At 39.4% G+C, this 16,820-nt stretch overlaps 1 protein-coding gene across 2 annotated transcripts; it reads right to left on the bottom strand.

Moving 5' to 3' along the window:
* Nucleotides 1–11: 11 nt before the first annotated feature.
* On the bottom strand, nucleotides 12–14,877 carry tlcd4a (TLC domain containing 4a). 2 transcript variants are annotated; one of them, XM_020641658.3, is made up of 7 exons: nucleotides 14,498–14,877; nucleotides 11,582–11,751; nucleotides 9,715–9,804; nucleotides 9,140–9,198; nucleotides 8,823–8,917; nucleotides 3,755–3,828; nucleotides 12–3,419 (listed from the first exon to the last, which is right to left on the bottom strand). In XM_020641658.3, the coding sequence occupies exons 2-7, from the start codon at nucleotides 11,734–11,736 to the stop codon at nucleotides 3,101–3,103; spliced, it is 792 nt and encodes a 263-aa protein (XP_020497314.1). In that variant the 5' UTR covers nucleotides 11,737–11,751; nucleotides 14,498–14,877; the 3' UTR covers nucleotides 12–3,100. The 2 variants fall into 2 exon arrangements, with proteins under 2 accessions (XP_020497314.1, XP_065805131.1); XM_065949059.1 differs by lacking the exons at nucleotides 11,582–11,751; nucleotides 14,498–14,877 and adding an exon at nucleotides 11,404–11,554.
* Nucleotides 14,878–16,820: the final 1,943 nt, after the last annotated feature.

Here is a 16,820-nt window from a genome sequence, read left to right as displayed (position 1 = left end):
AATACACCCAATATCAGTTAATTTGGTATTTATTGTAAATAACAACATAAAATGTGAATGACAAATATTTTCTCTTCTCCAACACATTCATAGAATGTCACTAAACACTCCACCTACTCCCACCTCTCCTCCACACAACATTCAGAACAGAAACACCAACACCAGTTTAGCTGACAGCAGCGCCACGCTCTCTGTATCCCCATAGCATCTGCTTTTTTTTTATGTCTACTTCTCTTAAATTAATAAATTAAAGACAACGGTAGGCATATAATGCAAAATGCTAACAGAATTAATGTCTATTTGCACAGCCCAGATTGTTATAAACTGTGCTGATTAGTATTCAAGTATTCCCTCTTATTATTTCTGTGCTGGATATCATACTTCATATCTGCTTTATGATGCTCAAATGACATCATTATCACCGTCTGTGAATGACATTATGTGGCACAGTACAAGAATAACGTTTAAATAAAACATTATTTACATGTACTAACAGATAGAAAACAAAGACAGAATTTGTTTTGCAAATGTATATGCTATTTTGTTTACAGTGCAATCCCCATGCAATACCACATGCAGCTATAGAGGGTGCATGAATTAGAAGACCATATTGACCATGCATACAGAGCCACTCCTAATTCTACCAGAAGTCGCCCACTGTTCTGAAATCAATGCATGATTTCTATTTAATACGGGTAAAATATCAACAAACACTACACCCTGGCTCTTAGATGTGAGATAGTGATATCTACATGTAATGTAGATGACAACAACCCATAATCAGCTGTTTCCTGCTCCCTGTTCCAAACACACTATCTGTTCGGCTTTCACACTGTTTAACCATGCCAAACTAAAATGACCTTAGTGTACAGTGACTAACCACAGAGTGAGCAGAATTAATGTCAACCATAAAAACAATGGTTGCAGGTTGGCACAGTCGTATGCTCATGGAGATGAGAAAAAATAACTTTACTATGGAGTAGTGACGGTTTGAGCACTGGCATGAAATAAATCTTAGAAACAGTAAAATCATAACAAAACAAAAAACAACCAAGCAACCAGCCGCAGAAAGCCATGATTCCTTATTTCAAAGTGATCCAATACAAAGGCCAAAGAATCACTTTGGACAGGCATCAGACATGAAAAACACAAATGTGAAATCACTGAAAAACTACACATTTTTCAGTGTCGTGAGGAGTTGGATGCGACAAAAAAAAAAAAAAAAAAAAAAAAAAAAGATTCACTGTGCAATCATAAGTTGTTGTTTTTTTTTTTTTTTTAAAAAGGCAACAAAATTAAATGCTGAACAGGGCAAGGCTTGCTTTAAAAAGGAGCAATCCCTGTTTTCTGTTTCACAAAACACTTGACGCCAGCTTTTTGATGTACAGCTCATATAAAGACATGTTTACAATTCAAATTCAAGTACATGTTTTGTAAATCATCAATGAATGGTTACTTCTAATGTGAACAAATGATACATCTGTCTTTAAAAGGTTTGAAAAGATTTGTTCCTGTTTTCAGAGTTTAGCTATGACTCACATAAAACGGCTTTGTCAGAAAACATGTTTAAGAAAAATATTCTCATGTGAATATTCACTACTCCTCTGTATATATATATATATATATATATTAGTATCCCCTGAAATAAACACAGCCTTGTATCCATCAGATGAATAAATGTGGGAGTAGACATTGTGTTAAACAGCTGATTGAAAATCATATGTAACATGAGGCAGATGCTTTTTGTAGCACAATGCTCTGAAAAAATGATACACAGAGCTATAGCTATCTGAAACACTGATTCATGTCTTAGATTTTACAAAAATCAAAACTTCAGAAAGAAAGTCTGTTTTTTTTCCAAATGAATGTCATGAAATCATACACTGAATAGAAATCGTTGGATAAAACGTCCAGTGCCTTCATGAAAAAAGAAAACAAAGTAGCATGCGGCTTGTTGGCAAAAGTTGCCCAGGGGTCAGTCAATTTAAACATTTGTGCCTGAAAAGATATCAGAAATAGTATATGTGATAGTAACTATATAACTCTTTCAAAACCCTGACGCTGGATGGACAACTAAAGCAGTTTCTCTTTATCTGTTTAAGTCATTATAGGCGACACTGACTTTGAACTGGCACCAAGCCTCCTAACCGGCAATGTGAAATAAATATAAAGCCGTGTCCTACGAAACAGTGTCTGCAACATGTGTTTGTTGATGCAATGCTATTTAAAAATCTGGTGTCACCTTGTTACTTCTTTAAGGAAAAATAATATTCTTGCATGTTCAACATCAGTGTACAAACAAAGCTTAGACATTCAGTTTCCCTTTTAACATTTAATTTAAGCAAAAGTCCCCTTTTGGATAAAACAGTAATCTTTAATGGTATCTTTAAAAAAAAAAAAAAAAAGGGTCCACCTCATACCAAGCAAGACAATAAATAGAGAACATATTCAACATATTCCAATTACTCCTTAAAATCCTGGCTCCATACTCTTTTCTGTGAAAGCACTTTTATGTAAATCCATCATGTGCCAGTCAAATCCCTGCAATTTCTGCTTCCTGCAAACTCCTCATGAGATATAATGAAAAAAACACAGATGCTTGATGCTCTCTTGAACAGGCATCTGATGATGATTTTGTATGGCACTGACCGTTATGGAGAAATCACTGGACGTTTTCAACGATCCCTCAAATCTTTATGTCACCAAAATTAACTTGCATGTCGTCACTTTTATTCTGAAACTGGATTGCAGTAATAATAAAAAAAAGTTTTTTTGTTCAGCAGGTTTTTTTTTTTTTTTTTTAAGAAAGTAAACTTTTTGACAACTTGTGGACGGGCAAACAGTCCATTGTTCCCAGGACGCTCCCTTTTGTGTGTGTGGGGGGAAATTGTTCAAGAGAAAGATAATTGGCCATGCACAAGGGGTATTGCTTAGAGGTCATTTCATGGCTTAGGGATGGCCAGTTACACGGTCCATCGTCAAATCTCATTACATTCGTTCCAGGAGTGACAGGCAAGTGTCAAAGCTGCTGCTCGCCGATGCACTGAGAGTGATGTCATTTCCTCTTGGTCTGTTTTCTGAACAACGACATCATGCTCTCTTAATCCATCTTCCCGTTCTCCTGAGGTGCACAAGACTTGCTCTTTCGTGCCGATTGCAACACCCTGTAGCAGCCGCGGGCGATCTTATGCATCCACATGACATTCATGATGTCCAAGCAGATACTGGAGCCGATCCAGGCTACGCGGCCTCCCCAGGGCACCAGATAGAAGGCCTCCGTGCCGTAGACTGCATACATACGACTGTAGTAGACCGGCATGACGGCGATGCGGACCATAAAAAAGACGACGGCCATGGCAACACCATTTGCCATGTTGGGCCGGGAGGACTTGGGATAACCAAGTACCTCAAAGAACCAGCTGAAACCCAACATAAAGTTAAGAAAACAGTTCTCACAGGAAAGAAAGTAAATATGAGTATGCTAAGCTAAGACAGTCAAGAGTAACTTAACACTTTATACAAAATGTTATGGGACATTTCTCCAAGGTTTGTTGTAACTTAATCCAGATAAATGGTTTAAACAGGATTTGTAAGACCCTCAAATAATCACTTGAACACAAAGAGCAATGGGTTATATGTAATTTAAATTCCTAACAATTAGCACAAGATCTGACGTGGAGTCTCCAGAAATGTTGTAAACTGATCCTGCATTTAAAGACTCAAACGGCCAGGTCATGTGTGAGCAGATACATACCGCTGGTTCACACATGGTGTAGAAAACTCAGCTAGTAGACGGAAGTTAGCAAAATAAGGCAACATTCCATGACCCTGAAGGACGAGGCAAGAACAAGAAAACAAGAAAACAAGAAAACATGAAAAGGGACAACAAGAAGACACCAAATCATTTAATTCAGAAAGCATACAGCTGTTGTTTGTCTGCCTCCTTCTTAGAGTTACTACACACCGAAGGCACGTCTACAATTCCAAGGGCAGCAGCAGCAAACCCAACCATATGATGTTCATATTACAATAAATACTTTAACAGTGTGGGGGAACAAAGGTCTAAATTTAGATGGAGTCTCCACTAAATATAGACCTTTATGTCAGATCTCACAAAGCAGCCTACTCCTTCAGGGCTCACAATTATTCCTTCAAGTTTCAAGGTCCAAAATTAGACTGTGATTTAATTTGACTTCCTAGTTGTTCAGCCTGATGAAATTGAATTTTTGTGTGAGCAGAAAGCCATTATTCCTTTAACAGGAGAATAAAGACCTGGTGATGTGCAAAGTAACAGATAGAGTGCATCAGAGCTATAAATGTAGTCTGTTTACTTAACATGAGCGGAACAGTACTTGATTTAAAGTCAAGCCATTCATTTGCAGTGGCTGCTTTCTGAAACGTCTTTGAATCAAAAAGGGTTAATCTCCTTGGATGCACTCATACATTACATGTCAATTCATCGCTTTTTACTATTATCTCGTGTGGACTGTTGACACATTTGCTCGTGCGTGGCACAGCACAATTGTCGAATACAGTAATGGTTTATCCTCTAGGGAGGAGGAAATTTTGGGCAGAAAATCTAGAGGGAAATCAACCTGATGCTTAACTACCCTCTTAGCCAAGGATTGCCACTATACTGAAAAACCTTAAGAAGTAAATCAACTGGCACCTAATACAACTCCACACGAAAAGCTATTGAAAAATGCTCATATTAATTGAAGCATTTTTGCATGTATTAATTGATAATAGTTTACTATTAATTAGTTAATTATTAATCATCAATGCAATAACAATATACTTTAAGTCTTGTTTAAAAAAAACACACTGCAAATACCACACAGCAATGAAATGCATGTGAATACCACTGCAACACTAAAAAGGTATTGAGCAGATAGAAACACAGAACAACCTTTGAAAATACAGGTACATCCATACAGTCAGCCAGCCACTGTTTAAGGAAGCAATCAAAAGCCATGCAGAGTAAGAAGCACTTACTGCTAGACATGTCATTGTTTAGACGATCAGGGCCTGAATCACATGTTGTGTTGGTTTGAGATCATCTTCAGCAGGTTTTACTCGGCTTGTATCTGATCTAATAGTGGAACAATGTGGAAACTATTCCAGATGTCTGTGGAAACTATGAACACCTGTTTTTGACCCTGGACACAAGCCCCTGTGAAGCCTTGAAGTGATCTTATGATAATATATCTAACTCCTGAAATGTTCAGTAGCTGCTTGATTGACTGAAGACGATCTTAAAACCAACATTCATTCAGGACACCCCGTCTTAAACACTGCAGATGTTGACATGGAAACCAGCTGTAACCCTTGAATATTAAGCATACAGACTGGAATAGTGAAAAGTGCTGTTAGACAAACACATTTGAATTAGGTGTTCCCATGTTAAAAGGTGCATTATGAGACTGAGCGCTGTGATTTCACTGCACTTAAATATGTGTCTCACGTCATTATGGTTTTGCTTAGCCCCTGAACATAAAAATTCAGGCTTTAAACCTCAAAATTAAGTCCAAAATCACAGCATTCAGTTTCACTCAAATGTGCACACAGAACAAATAATTCAGTGCTATTTGGCTAGCAGCGTGATGTTGAATGCATTTAAAGGAAAACTTACCATCACGGCTGAAACAAAAGCTTTGCAGTGAAACATACTTACTATACGACACAAACAGGTTACAGTTTTTTTTTGTACCATATGATGTGAAGTTTCCACCTAGCATTAGCATGCTAGTACATCTAGGAACTGGTAAGTCCATACTGTGACTGGGCATCATATCTGCTCAGTGCAACACAACAGCAATAGCAGCAGACAAGACAGGAATAAAGAAGTCCCAATCTAGATCAAGACCTGCTCTGGGTTTTCAAAATGACACACAACCATTTTGGTAGTTTTTGCATGAACGGGATGACACAACCCGACCTGATGTTGGTAGTTTTTGCATGTAGGGTATTGGAAAGGGGCTATTTATGTTAAAGTCAGCAGAGGACACAGAGACAGATTAACAGACAGACATACAGACAGAGATATTAGAAGAAGAAAATAAATAATATGCCACCACAATTGGAAGCAAAATCGAAAGCAACACTTAGAAGACTGAGAAGAAGCGTGCATCTAATATATATGTCGGAATTATTATTTATATTATGTTTCATATCTCGAAAAAAACTAATAGGTTCAAACAAACAAACAAAAACAACAAATTAAATTACAAAAACAAACAGTTTTGACAAAGACATTAGTGAGTGACATATTAATAATCAAAACATACCAACAAGCCAGGGAAATGTAGCTAATTTATAGTTTTTGAATAAAGGGTTTCCTGAATCTAAATAGAGTTCTTTTAGCCTTCATTTTGGCTGTGTGCCTTCATTTTTTAAATTTGTATTGAGTAGGTGGAATTTATTGTGTATTTGACCAGAATATCTCCACATAAACACACTCAACACATTTAGACTTAAATGACATCGGACACAATTTGACTGGGCACAAAACTGGAAAAAAACTGGAAAATGATTTACAGTTAATGTATTATGACCAAAATAATATAGTTAGCTCTAGGTTGTTTTTCATCTTATCCCATGTGGATTTGGTCTGAGGGAACAGTAATGAGTGTCCAGTAACAGTATGGCTAGCTTCATGTCATTTACATAATTGTTTCAGATACAAGTGCTTGCACTGTTTCTCCAAGTGAAGGGCTGGACTTAAAGTCAGTAAAAAAATATCTTAGTTTATTTCCAACCAAGTGACACTGTTTTAATTGTATTTTTATTTTTTTTAAATACCTACATATACAGAAAAAGTAAGATTGTAATATCGTGTCAAATTAATCCAGCCAGTGACTGGAATGCTGACATGGCAAGGATTGTAAATCTGGACTACAGGACTGAGATCAAACATGTGTCCAAACCACTTGCTGAAGGTGATGTCAAACGGATCCATATTATGAGACAAAGTTAAGCTTTTTTCAAGTACTGGGCTTGGAGACAGAGCAATGCACACTGCATGATTTCTGCATTATTTTCTGTATCACTGAAAAGAAAAAAGCCCGCTCACTACTCTTGCTAAGCATCACCAGTTTATTAGAAAAAAATCACAAAGCTTTGATCCCTCTGGTGATGCTCAGCAAGAGTAGTGAGCGGGATTTTCTCTTTTCAGAGTGACAGTTTGATGTCCTAGGCATCTACCTCATGAGGTAATTGGGTGTGCGAACACCTCCTTTAAAACTCAATTTTCTGTATCAAATGTAAACATGACACGTGCTGAAGGGAAACAAAGGGGACTCTATTTGCTTAACAAAATGTATATGATATGAGTCAAAATACTGAGTAACTCTATTACAGTTTCAAACCTGTAGATTACACCTGACAATACAATAATTCAACATGGTGTGAAATAAAAAAAGGGGGGCGGGGCTATCTGGGAATGCCCTTTATCATATAGGGGTCATTGGGACGGTATAATTTGAGTGGCTTGAGTGGGAGTCAGATTTCCCTCAATAGGGGGATGCAGGAGGAGTGTAAGAAAGAGAAAGAAGAGGCAGAACTATAGGCTCTGGCATAACGACAGACAGGTGGAAAGTACTGTAGATAAGCAGGTAAGTGGTTGTTTGTTTGCATGCACAGTAAAAAGAAAGGAACCCTGTCTGTGTAAGAGGCTTCAGAGCTGCCAGCATGCACACAGTGGTTACAGTTAGGCATTCAGCTGCACTAAGCTCAGACACGTTCAGCTTACGTCAGAGCCACACAACATTAAAGGGGGTCAGTAAAACAAACAGAAAGCACAGAGATTGTAAGGACAAAGTGAGGGGGGGGGGGGGAGGGGGGACATCAGCCAGTACCATCATTGAGCATTCCATGCAAAAAATACCATAGTCATTCATTTATTAAAATTATTATCCACAGATCCTGGCGACCTAGAGGGTTTCAGATTAAACCAAGAGTGAACAGCACTGCCCTTAAATGCTGAGTACACCAAACTATCACCAGATCTAAAGATAAACCAGCTGAGCAGTTAACCAATGAGACGCCTATTTGTGCGTTCAATATGTAATGATACTATAATCAGGTTGATGTCTGAGCTAATATTTGATTGACCAAAAGTGATAGAGAATGACGTTTGTTACAGCCTTCCTGCAAAAAATGTGGGCATAACAAAGGTCAATCATAATGTTCTTTTGTGAAGGGGCTTTTGCGATGAACGCTCGTATAACCTGAGTGTCAACTTGAAACCAGTGCTACTCATTCTGTCACTAAGATGTTTGTGCTAAACATCTTAAATCTGCGGCGCCTCTGAAGTCCCAAAAAGTTTTTTTTTTAAATGTAAAAGCACTTTTACTTTTTGGGACTTCAGGGGCTTTTCCAGGCGAGCTTAAGAACACATAACAACTTAAAACATACACAACCTAACAACAGCAAAAACTCCCCAGAAATAGAAAAAAACAAACACTGCAGCTCTCTCTGTCTTTGTCTCACGGACAAAAATATGGCAACGTGTCGGTTCATGACCTCTTTAACTTACCTAAGCAAATGCTTCATTTCTGCTCAAAGTTCTCAGGCACACAAAATTGATCCATAACCATCCAAATCCTCATTTTTTCTGTTGTATTCTCACAGTTTTGGGGTACACCACACACTATGCTGAGCCTGCCTTGTCCCTTCTCAGCCAGTGCTGTATAGCTGCATGGACCCTTCCTAAATGGACACTACATTTAAACACCCAGCTTGAAAGGACAGAGCTGTTCATCCTTGGTTGTCTTCTTCCCATCTTGCCTGCACTTTCTGCTATTGGACAATAGAGCACTCACCAGTACATAGTAGTAAGCATACAATGCTGCCAGATGGTGAACTACAAAAAACTTGTCGCCTATCGCCTTCCAATAGTAAAATATTAGCAGCAGATCTGAAAAACAAAAGTATAGGGGAAAGGAGACAAATGTCATCGGTACAATCGAAACATTTTTAAGAGCATACAACTGATTAATAATTTATTTTTTTTAAATCCCTAAATATTTCATTAACAAATTGATATAAAAATAAAGTTTGTTACAATTGTTTAGCTAATGACTGTACATACATACACGTGTCTGAGGTCTAACTTTCAAAACATGTATTTCATGCTTACCAGATATGAGGTAGCCTGTTGTGATGGCAACATTAGTCTTCACCAGTGTAGGATCTCCCCTGTTGAAAAAAAAAAAAAAAGCAAAACATTGTGTGTTGGTTTGTGTCGTCACCTGTAAGTGTTTGTTAATTCTGACTTCTGGGATTACTGGTAGTATCAAAAAAGAAAACAAGGTAAGACATGGATAAGTAAACCCTTACTTACAGTAAGAAGTTTATTTTCCTTTTCGTCATGCAGAGGTAGATATCATCATTTTGAACCAAAAATGCTGCCGAAGATGCTAACATCACCCCTTGGCTTTGGAAATAATCCTTTGTTACCCAATCAAAGGTCAGCTTATTAGCAGAGGATGCTACCTTCTTAACACACTTCTTAATCCATTCTTTACATTTTTACTCCTGTGCTTGGGGGTTGAGAAAGGGTCAAAGGGGACAACCCCCCCAACCAAAAAGAAAACTCTTTGCATACTTCCCTCCTGCCAGAGCCTGATCATATTTGTTTAAAAAAGCTGAGCAACAATAAGCAGCACAGAAAGTGACCGGTTAAAACAATGCAGTTCATGTCCAAACTCTCACCAGACTGGGTCTTCATTGACGGGGTCGTCAAACATCAAAATGTGAAGACAGAAGATTCCCACCAACAGTGCGTGAAATGTTGACACCGTCCTGAAATGAAACACAAGCACAGACAGATGTGACGTTCCACTCCTGTGTGACTTATCAGTCATTTCCTGTTCGATACACTTTCCAAAAAGGAGTAATGAATATTCATCTTCATTCACGGAAAGCGCCTTGGAGCTACTCTGTGGTTTAGAGTGCTGAATTTTTAGTACGCACAGTGAATCAACTGATTGCCTGTCAGGGCTGCACACAGATGCAGACCAATTAGAGTAAGAGATTAAACACTGCTGAGGGGTCAGGCAGAGCAGCACACAGTCCCATTCAGTCAGTAAGGCAGTGAGACAGTCCTTAGCATCCATCAGTGCGACAGAATGACAGCAACGCTAACTGGAAGACTGCTAAATTAGGATCTGCAAAGTCATGAGCCCGGGCAGGGATTCCCCCCCCAGCGCCTGGATCCGTCTACGCTAATCGTTTCATTTTCATTTTGCTCGTGAACCATGTGATCACTTCAATTTCACAAGTGCTCTCATGTGGAATAAGCGGCGTATGCGACAGAAATGAAAATGAGTGACACAAGGAAGTCGGACCCTGCAGGCTGGAGTGAATGGCCTTCAATCGACGGTAAAAAGCTTTCACTGTTCTGATCGTGTTCAAGATCACAGCAGACTCTCTGCTTCCCTCAAGACACGAACACACTCCTCTCTCTCCTTTTTATTTTAATCTAGTTGTTCTAGTCAGTATCAGCATGCCCCCCCCCAAAAAAAACACAGAAGCCTGACAACAGATGACACTCCGTTGTTTCCTGATCAAATAATCGAGTCATCAGTATGAGCACCGCGCCCCTCGAGCGTTGCTGCTTGTCGGATCTTTTTTGTGAAGATAAAATTGTTCTGGTGATGAAATGCAACAAGGTTAATCTGACTTTTAGAGGAAGGTTGTTGTAGCCTATTTCATCCAATGTATTACTTGTTGCTACAGTGAGGATGTGGAAACACTTTTTAATGCAGTACAAAAGAGAAACAAAAATGTCCTCATTCATTGCCTTATAAAAAGGTGTGTTTAGTATTATTTTAAGTATGGTAGGGCTAAGGTGACACAGCATGGTGTCTGTTCAAAATGTGCCGGATGTTAACAGTAGAGAGTTTAGCAAAGCTTTTATATTTACTTTCATTTTACGTATCGTTTTTTTTTCCCTCGATGCTAGTATCAGTGGAAGAGTGCATAAGAAAGGGTTTTACAGGAAGCTAATTCATTTGAAATCTTCTTTGAAAAAGACTGACTTCAGGGATTACAACTTAAAAATGTGGATTTGTTTAATACTAGCCTTACTGCTGCTCATGCCGCAGGTACTCAAGAGATGTCTGGAGTGAAACTGGTGACTAAATGTTACCAAACTCTACAGGAATGACGGAGACAAGCAACAACGCACACACACATTTTGTAGGCTTTGGAATCGGTAAAATGAATCAAGCTTTAGCTGTCAATCAGGGATGCGTTGAATTTAATGTGAACCAAATGCAGAGAACCAAAAGCTGAAAGAAAAATATTGAATACACTATTTCATTACATGCAAAATCACAAGCGGCACCTTGCTGCATTGGCCAGTAGAGCAAACATTGACAAATACACGAGGCATCCTACCAGTGAGCCAGAAACTGTGTCACAGGAAATGTGGGGGTTGACTGTGTAGTGCAGAAATTTTGTACCAAGCTGAAACAAAACCCTTCCTCAGGCCAATATGTGAGCTGAGAGCAGTGTGACACTCTGGGTTATACATAGCGTGTGAACATGGCGACTCATCGGGTTCACGTCAGGTCACCTTGAGTTCCACTCCACCTTCTGCTTGTCACTGAGGCTGAGGAAGCCGGGACTGATGCGCGTGGACATCCAGGGGCTGACTTTGTGGAAGAGCCACTGGAAGGTGATGAAACTGGTCACCGAGATGGTGAGGATAAGCTGGCTGAATGGGTCCATGGCCACCCAACCCAACTGTGGTAGGAAAGAGAGAGAGAGAGAGAGGGAGGGGAAAACGTCAGAAAGGAAACTAGGTACGTTTGCCACCCTCTATTGTGTCAGTTCAAGGGTCTGAAAACAAAAACAAAAAAGAAAATGCGTAAGTGTCAGTGACTCTGTTTTTATTTGCCGTTACTTTATAATTTTAGGTCAGCCAGAGCTTCACAGAGTGTATTTGGCAAACTTTGATGACAACAGTGAGTCAGAATTATCATAACTGGCAGGAGAGGACATGTCAATTATTAACTACAAGTACTTCGTGATTATAGCTGCATGTAGCAGAGCAGCGCACATCCTGGCACACATGCATGTTTCACAGATGTCACTTTCCACCACTGTCATCAATGCTTTTGTTGGTCGGTACACAGTGGAGTGAAACTTGTCTCTCTCTTAAACCGGCTCTGAATCAGTGATCTGAACCCCTATGTTTAAACATTTGAATTGCATACATCATTATTCATCATTAAAAATCCTCCATTATTTGGATTGCATTGACCCTGCTTTGTAAGGATGAGAATTTTGTGGAAACAAACATGCCAAAAAAGAAGCCTTTTATTTTGGTCCAGTTTGTGTATGATTAAACAAAAGCATGTCATGACTGGTCAATTTTACAAAATAAATGTGTGTCATACTATCTTTGAACAAAACAGAAACATCAATTCTAATATTTTTGGAATGACTAGTGGTGCTTTCTTAAAAACTAAATAACACATTTCTTAATGTCTACACATGTAAAAATCCTTATCACAGGATCATCTACTAGAGGCTAATGTTTGAGGTCCCTTTTTACTTAGCAGAGTAAAACTTGGGTGCAATGCATAGTGATAAGTAATGAGTGGTTTATCCATTATATAGCTATAGTGTGATTCAAAAATCAAGGCCTTAAAGGGACAGGATGTGTATTTTAATCCTTTACCATGACCTAAATTCACCCCAAAATCTATTTGTCATATCTATATGTGGATCAAATGTGAGTGCTCTTTATATGACAACAAAGGTCTCAAATGATCAGCTCCGCATGCACTGGCTTGAATGTATGTCAGTGACAGAGGTGCACTGCAGCCAGTGTATTGAACTGTTGTAAGTAATGCACTGAGCTCTCTCCATAAAGGCTGGTTTGGCTGTGACAGCCCATTGGAAAGAGGCCAATCAAGTTAATTTTAAAGACACGTTTACATCTTCCATTAAGTAGAACAGAGTACCTCCCAAGAGAGAGACACAAACACACACATCTCCCTCCCTGGAGCTCTGGCCCCTGTGTTTTTATACATGCTTTTGTTCCTGCCTTACTCCAAAAAGAAATGCTTAAAGGCAAACAGTGAACTTCAGAGAAGCACTGTGGCCAAGAAAAAAGCCACAGGGGAACTGAAAGGCCAATTTCTACAGAGGCCTCCCCCTGTGCCTGCCTGTAATGCATTAGTGGGCAGTAAGCACCAGAACTCTAATGTAGCATGCTGCAGGGCAGAGAGACTTTTTGTTATAAGATGGGCACTTAAGGAGCCTATTCTATGACTTTTACTGAGGGGATATATACATGTCCAAGTAAGGCTAAGTTCAGCTATCCTTACAAAGAGCAGTGAAAGATTGTTTAAGGTGCACACATGCATGTTTGTATCTTGCAAGTCCCGGGCATGACCCTGTTACCAAGGGCAAACGGTTACAAAGGTCACTTAAGGAGAGGAAACAGCTGCAACACAATGGACAGCAAAGCAGTCTCAGCAGACAAGAACACATCAACAAAAATACTTTTGAACAAACACATTGGTTGTTGTCGTGACGGTGTTTTTCGCAGAGTCAAAAGGTGAACTTGCAACACTTTTAATGAGCCAACGAAACTATGAGCAACGATAAGACGTAAACAATAAAACCAGTTTGTTCTTTCTTTTTTTTTTTCTTAGGTAAGAGAAAACAACCTGCTCACACACTTCCTCTTAAAATCTGTTCCGCCTGGAGGACTTGTTTTGCCTTAATTAAAAGATAGACCTGTCATGTTTCATAGAAAGTGTTTATTACTATGAAAACAATTCAGACTGGTGGAAAAAAAATCATCATACAAATCTTTGTACATGAAAATGCATTTACAAAGTGAACATTAAGAGTTAAGAGGAGTTAATTTCAAATCTACATGCAGTGTTATTCAGACCTATTCAGATTTATTGTCTGAGTGTTTGGACCCGCCTACAAAACAGGTTTCATTTTCTTGTAAGTGATGTCTATTTCCACAGAGGAGACCGTTTTCCCACTGGAATGTTTCTATAACGACTGGTAGGCTACACAAGGTTAACGTGCGCTTGCGTAAGACGAGAGGAAACGATCGCTCCACGAAAATAACTCGGCTATGTGCATCCCCGGATCGCATTTTAGAGATGCTTGTCAAAAAGAACCCGAAAACAAACACGCAGGACAACCCCCACTGTTGGTGTAAACAGGTTTTTCTAAAGGAGAACGGTAGGCTACACACACACACACACACACACACACACACACACACACACACACACACACACACACACACACACACACACACACACACACACACACACACACACACACACACACACACACACACACACACACACACACACACACACACACAAGGCCAATTCACGTCGCATTGGCTTGGCCAGCTGCTGTTGCTGGGAAATGTGTGGAGGAAGAAAAGAAGAAGAAGAAAAAAATATCACCGTGGTGTGAAAACATACACGATCCAAAGTTGACTTACCTTATGACTTTCATCAAGATGATCTGCGCCTCACTCTCACTTAACGTGTCATGGTTTCCAGGGTCGCTCGCAAAGCCGAGTGTGTTGAGCGAAAGAAGAAGCCACAGCCATGTCGAGTCATTTTTGATAAACAAGCCAGCCCGCCTCTTGCCTCCACACACGCTAACAACTTGTGGGGGATGCAGCAGCAGCAGCAGCGGCAGCAGCAGCGAGCCCGGAGCTGTTTGCCTGCGCCAGCGCTGCGCTGTTTACCGAGAAGCCAACCCAACACGGAACATGCGTGATTGCAGAGGTGCAGATCATGCAGCTCGACGCTCGATTATAAAAACGATGAAGGGTGACTGGTGTCTCTCTCTCCCCCCCTCTTTCTCTCGCTCTCTCTCTCTCTCTCTAGCCTGTAGGGCTCGAGTTACAGCTGAATTCTTAAAGATACACACACACACACACACACACACACACACACACACACACACACACACACACACACACACACACACACACACACACACACACACACACACACACTACCACAGTGGTCTGCCCAAGAACACTCACTGTTTCTATTTATAGCCAAGGCTTGTTGAACTGATCCAGGGGAGAAATCAGACAGGATAGCCGCTGAAGCACTCACTGCAGCCGTGGCCCACTGATCTTATTATCAATGAATCCTTTAACATCCCATTCACTGAAACTGTCAATGCCCTAAATTACATTCATCTTTTTTTTTCTCCTACATGCAATGCGTGTTACAATTTATAATGCTGGATGACCAAATGAGAGGGCAAGGATTCACAGGGTGGTTATTCTACATGACACATCATGGTTTGGTTGTAATCCAACCCATCCACTCCACAAATTGAAATAAAATGAGAAGAAAATATAGGCCACATAAGTAGAACAGATAAAACAAAAAGGGGAGACATGGAATACATAAAGCAGCAGGTTCAACTCCCAATGACTTATTATGGTTTTGGTCCACAGCTATATTGAGGAACCCTCCCATGCACATTGATCAGAGGCCAGATGACAGATTAAATGACCAGTGGCAGCAATATGAAGTTACACTTTTATGATTTAAAGGAGCAAGACTTGTGTGTACACTGCAGACATGTAGTCAGGCCGACAATATTGTGAACTGGTTTGCTTCAGACCAATGGTTTATGGTGTTATATGAAAAATATATTTCAAACATTGTTGTCAATTAAAAAAGTTCCCAGAACACTTACAGATTCAAACAGATTTAAAAGATGAGTGTAAAAACTTGTGAATATAAAAATGGTCCTTTTATCCTAATTCAGTATTGAACAAAGGAGAAGTGTACATACACTTGACCCTCACCCCAAACTTGCTGGAAAATATTAACTCTTAAATCCATGCAAGCATGTGAACAGAGTCACTGACCATCTGCTGTGCTATGTGCAAACTCAGCCTGTCAATGGTTCCTTACCGAGGCGTTTGTTGACATTGTACTTTTATCAGTTATCAGTAAAAGACAGGTGAGTCAGAGCTGACAGTTGCATTGTGCAAACATTTTGAGGTAGGAAAAAAATTAAAAGAGGCCTTTCATGTAGCCTACCCTGAAAAGAAAATCCCATAATGTGTATGTACACACACTTTCCCCCCTTAAGAATTATGTTGTTGTTTGAAACCTAAAAGACCCAAGTAAGGCAACACATCCGGGCTTTACTTCTCTTAAGTGTCCTACTTTAAAGAACACAGTGGTGTGTTATGTTTCAGTGTATTTTAGGGTAACTCAATGGTGACCCAATCAAAATTTACTGAGGGTTGGGAAATAGGAAAATTGCATTATTTAGTTCACAGCTACCTTTTTATGGTTTCAAACTATAAAACAATATTTGAAGTGTATTTCATTTTCAATAATAGGAAGCCTATACTCTTACTGACCAGTACATCAAGTGAAATTCATTAGTCATTTAAATGCATCATTTGTTGTGCCTACAAGTCAAGCCAAGTTATTATTATTTCAACCATATACAAAAAAAGTACACAGTGAGTCGAAAATGTTCTTCCTCTAGAACTGTGATGCTAGATAAGTCAAATGAGAATGAAAAATGTAGAGGTTGGAATATGAGATTAAATGCAAAGACAATAATGTGGTTATAAATAGTTTAAATGAGCGAGCAAACAAGCAAAGCTGATTGAAAAACATTAAAACTAGTAACAACAATTTAAAGTGACTAGATAAAGTGACCAAGTGGCAAAACAGATGAAGTGGCAATTTAAAGTGCAATGGCAGAGTTAGTTTTTTTGAATACAGACCATCTTCAGCTGATCTACATATGAGAAGTGCAGCTACACAGTA

This window comes from Labrus bergylta, chromosome 20 (assembly GCF_963930695.1).
Source record: "Labrus bergylta chromosome 20, fLabBer1.1, whole genome shotgun sequence".
NCBI lineage: Eukaryota > Metazoa > Chordata > Actinopteri > Labriformes > Labridae > Labrus > Labrus bergylta.
The sequence above is the reverse complement of the archived record's forward strand: the minus strand, read 5'-3'. Positions and strand labels throughout refer to the sequence as shown.

Coding starts and splice junctions, on each gene's coding strand:
- tlcd4a (XM_020641658.3), bottom strand. CDS start 11,736: ATGGACCCATTCAGCCAGCTTATCCTCACCATCTCGGTGACCAGTTTC. Junction 9,199..9,714: donor GTCAATGAAGACCCAGTCTG/GTGAGAGTTTGG, acceptor TTTTTTCAACAG/GGGAGATCCTACACTGGTGA. Junction 3,420..3,754: donor ACACCATGTGTGAACCAGCG/GTATGTATCTGC, acceptor GTTGGGTTTCAG/CTGGTTCTTTGAGGTACTTG.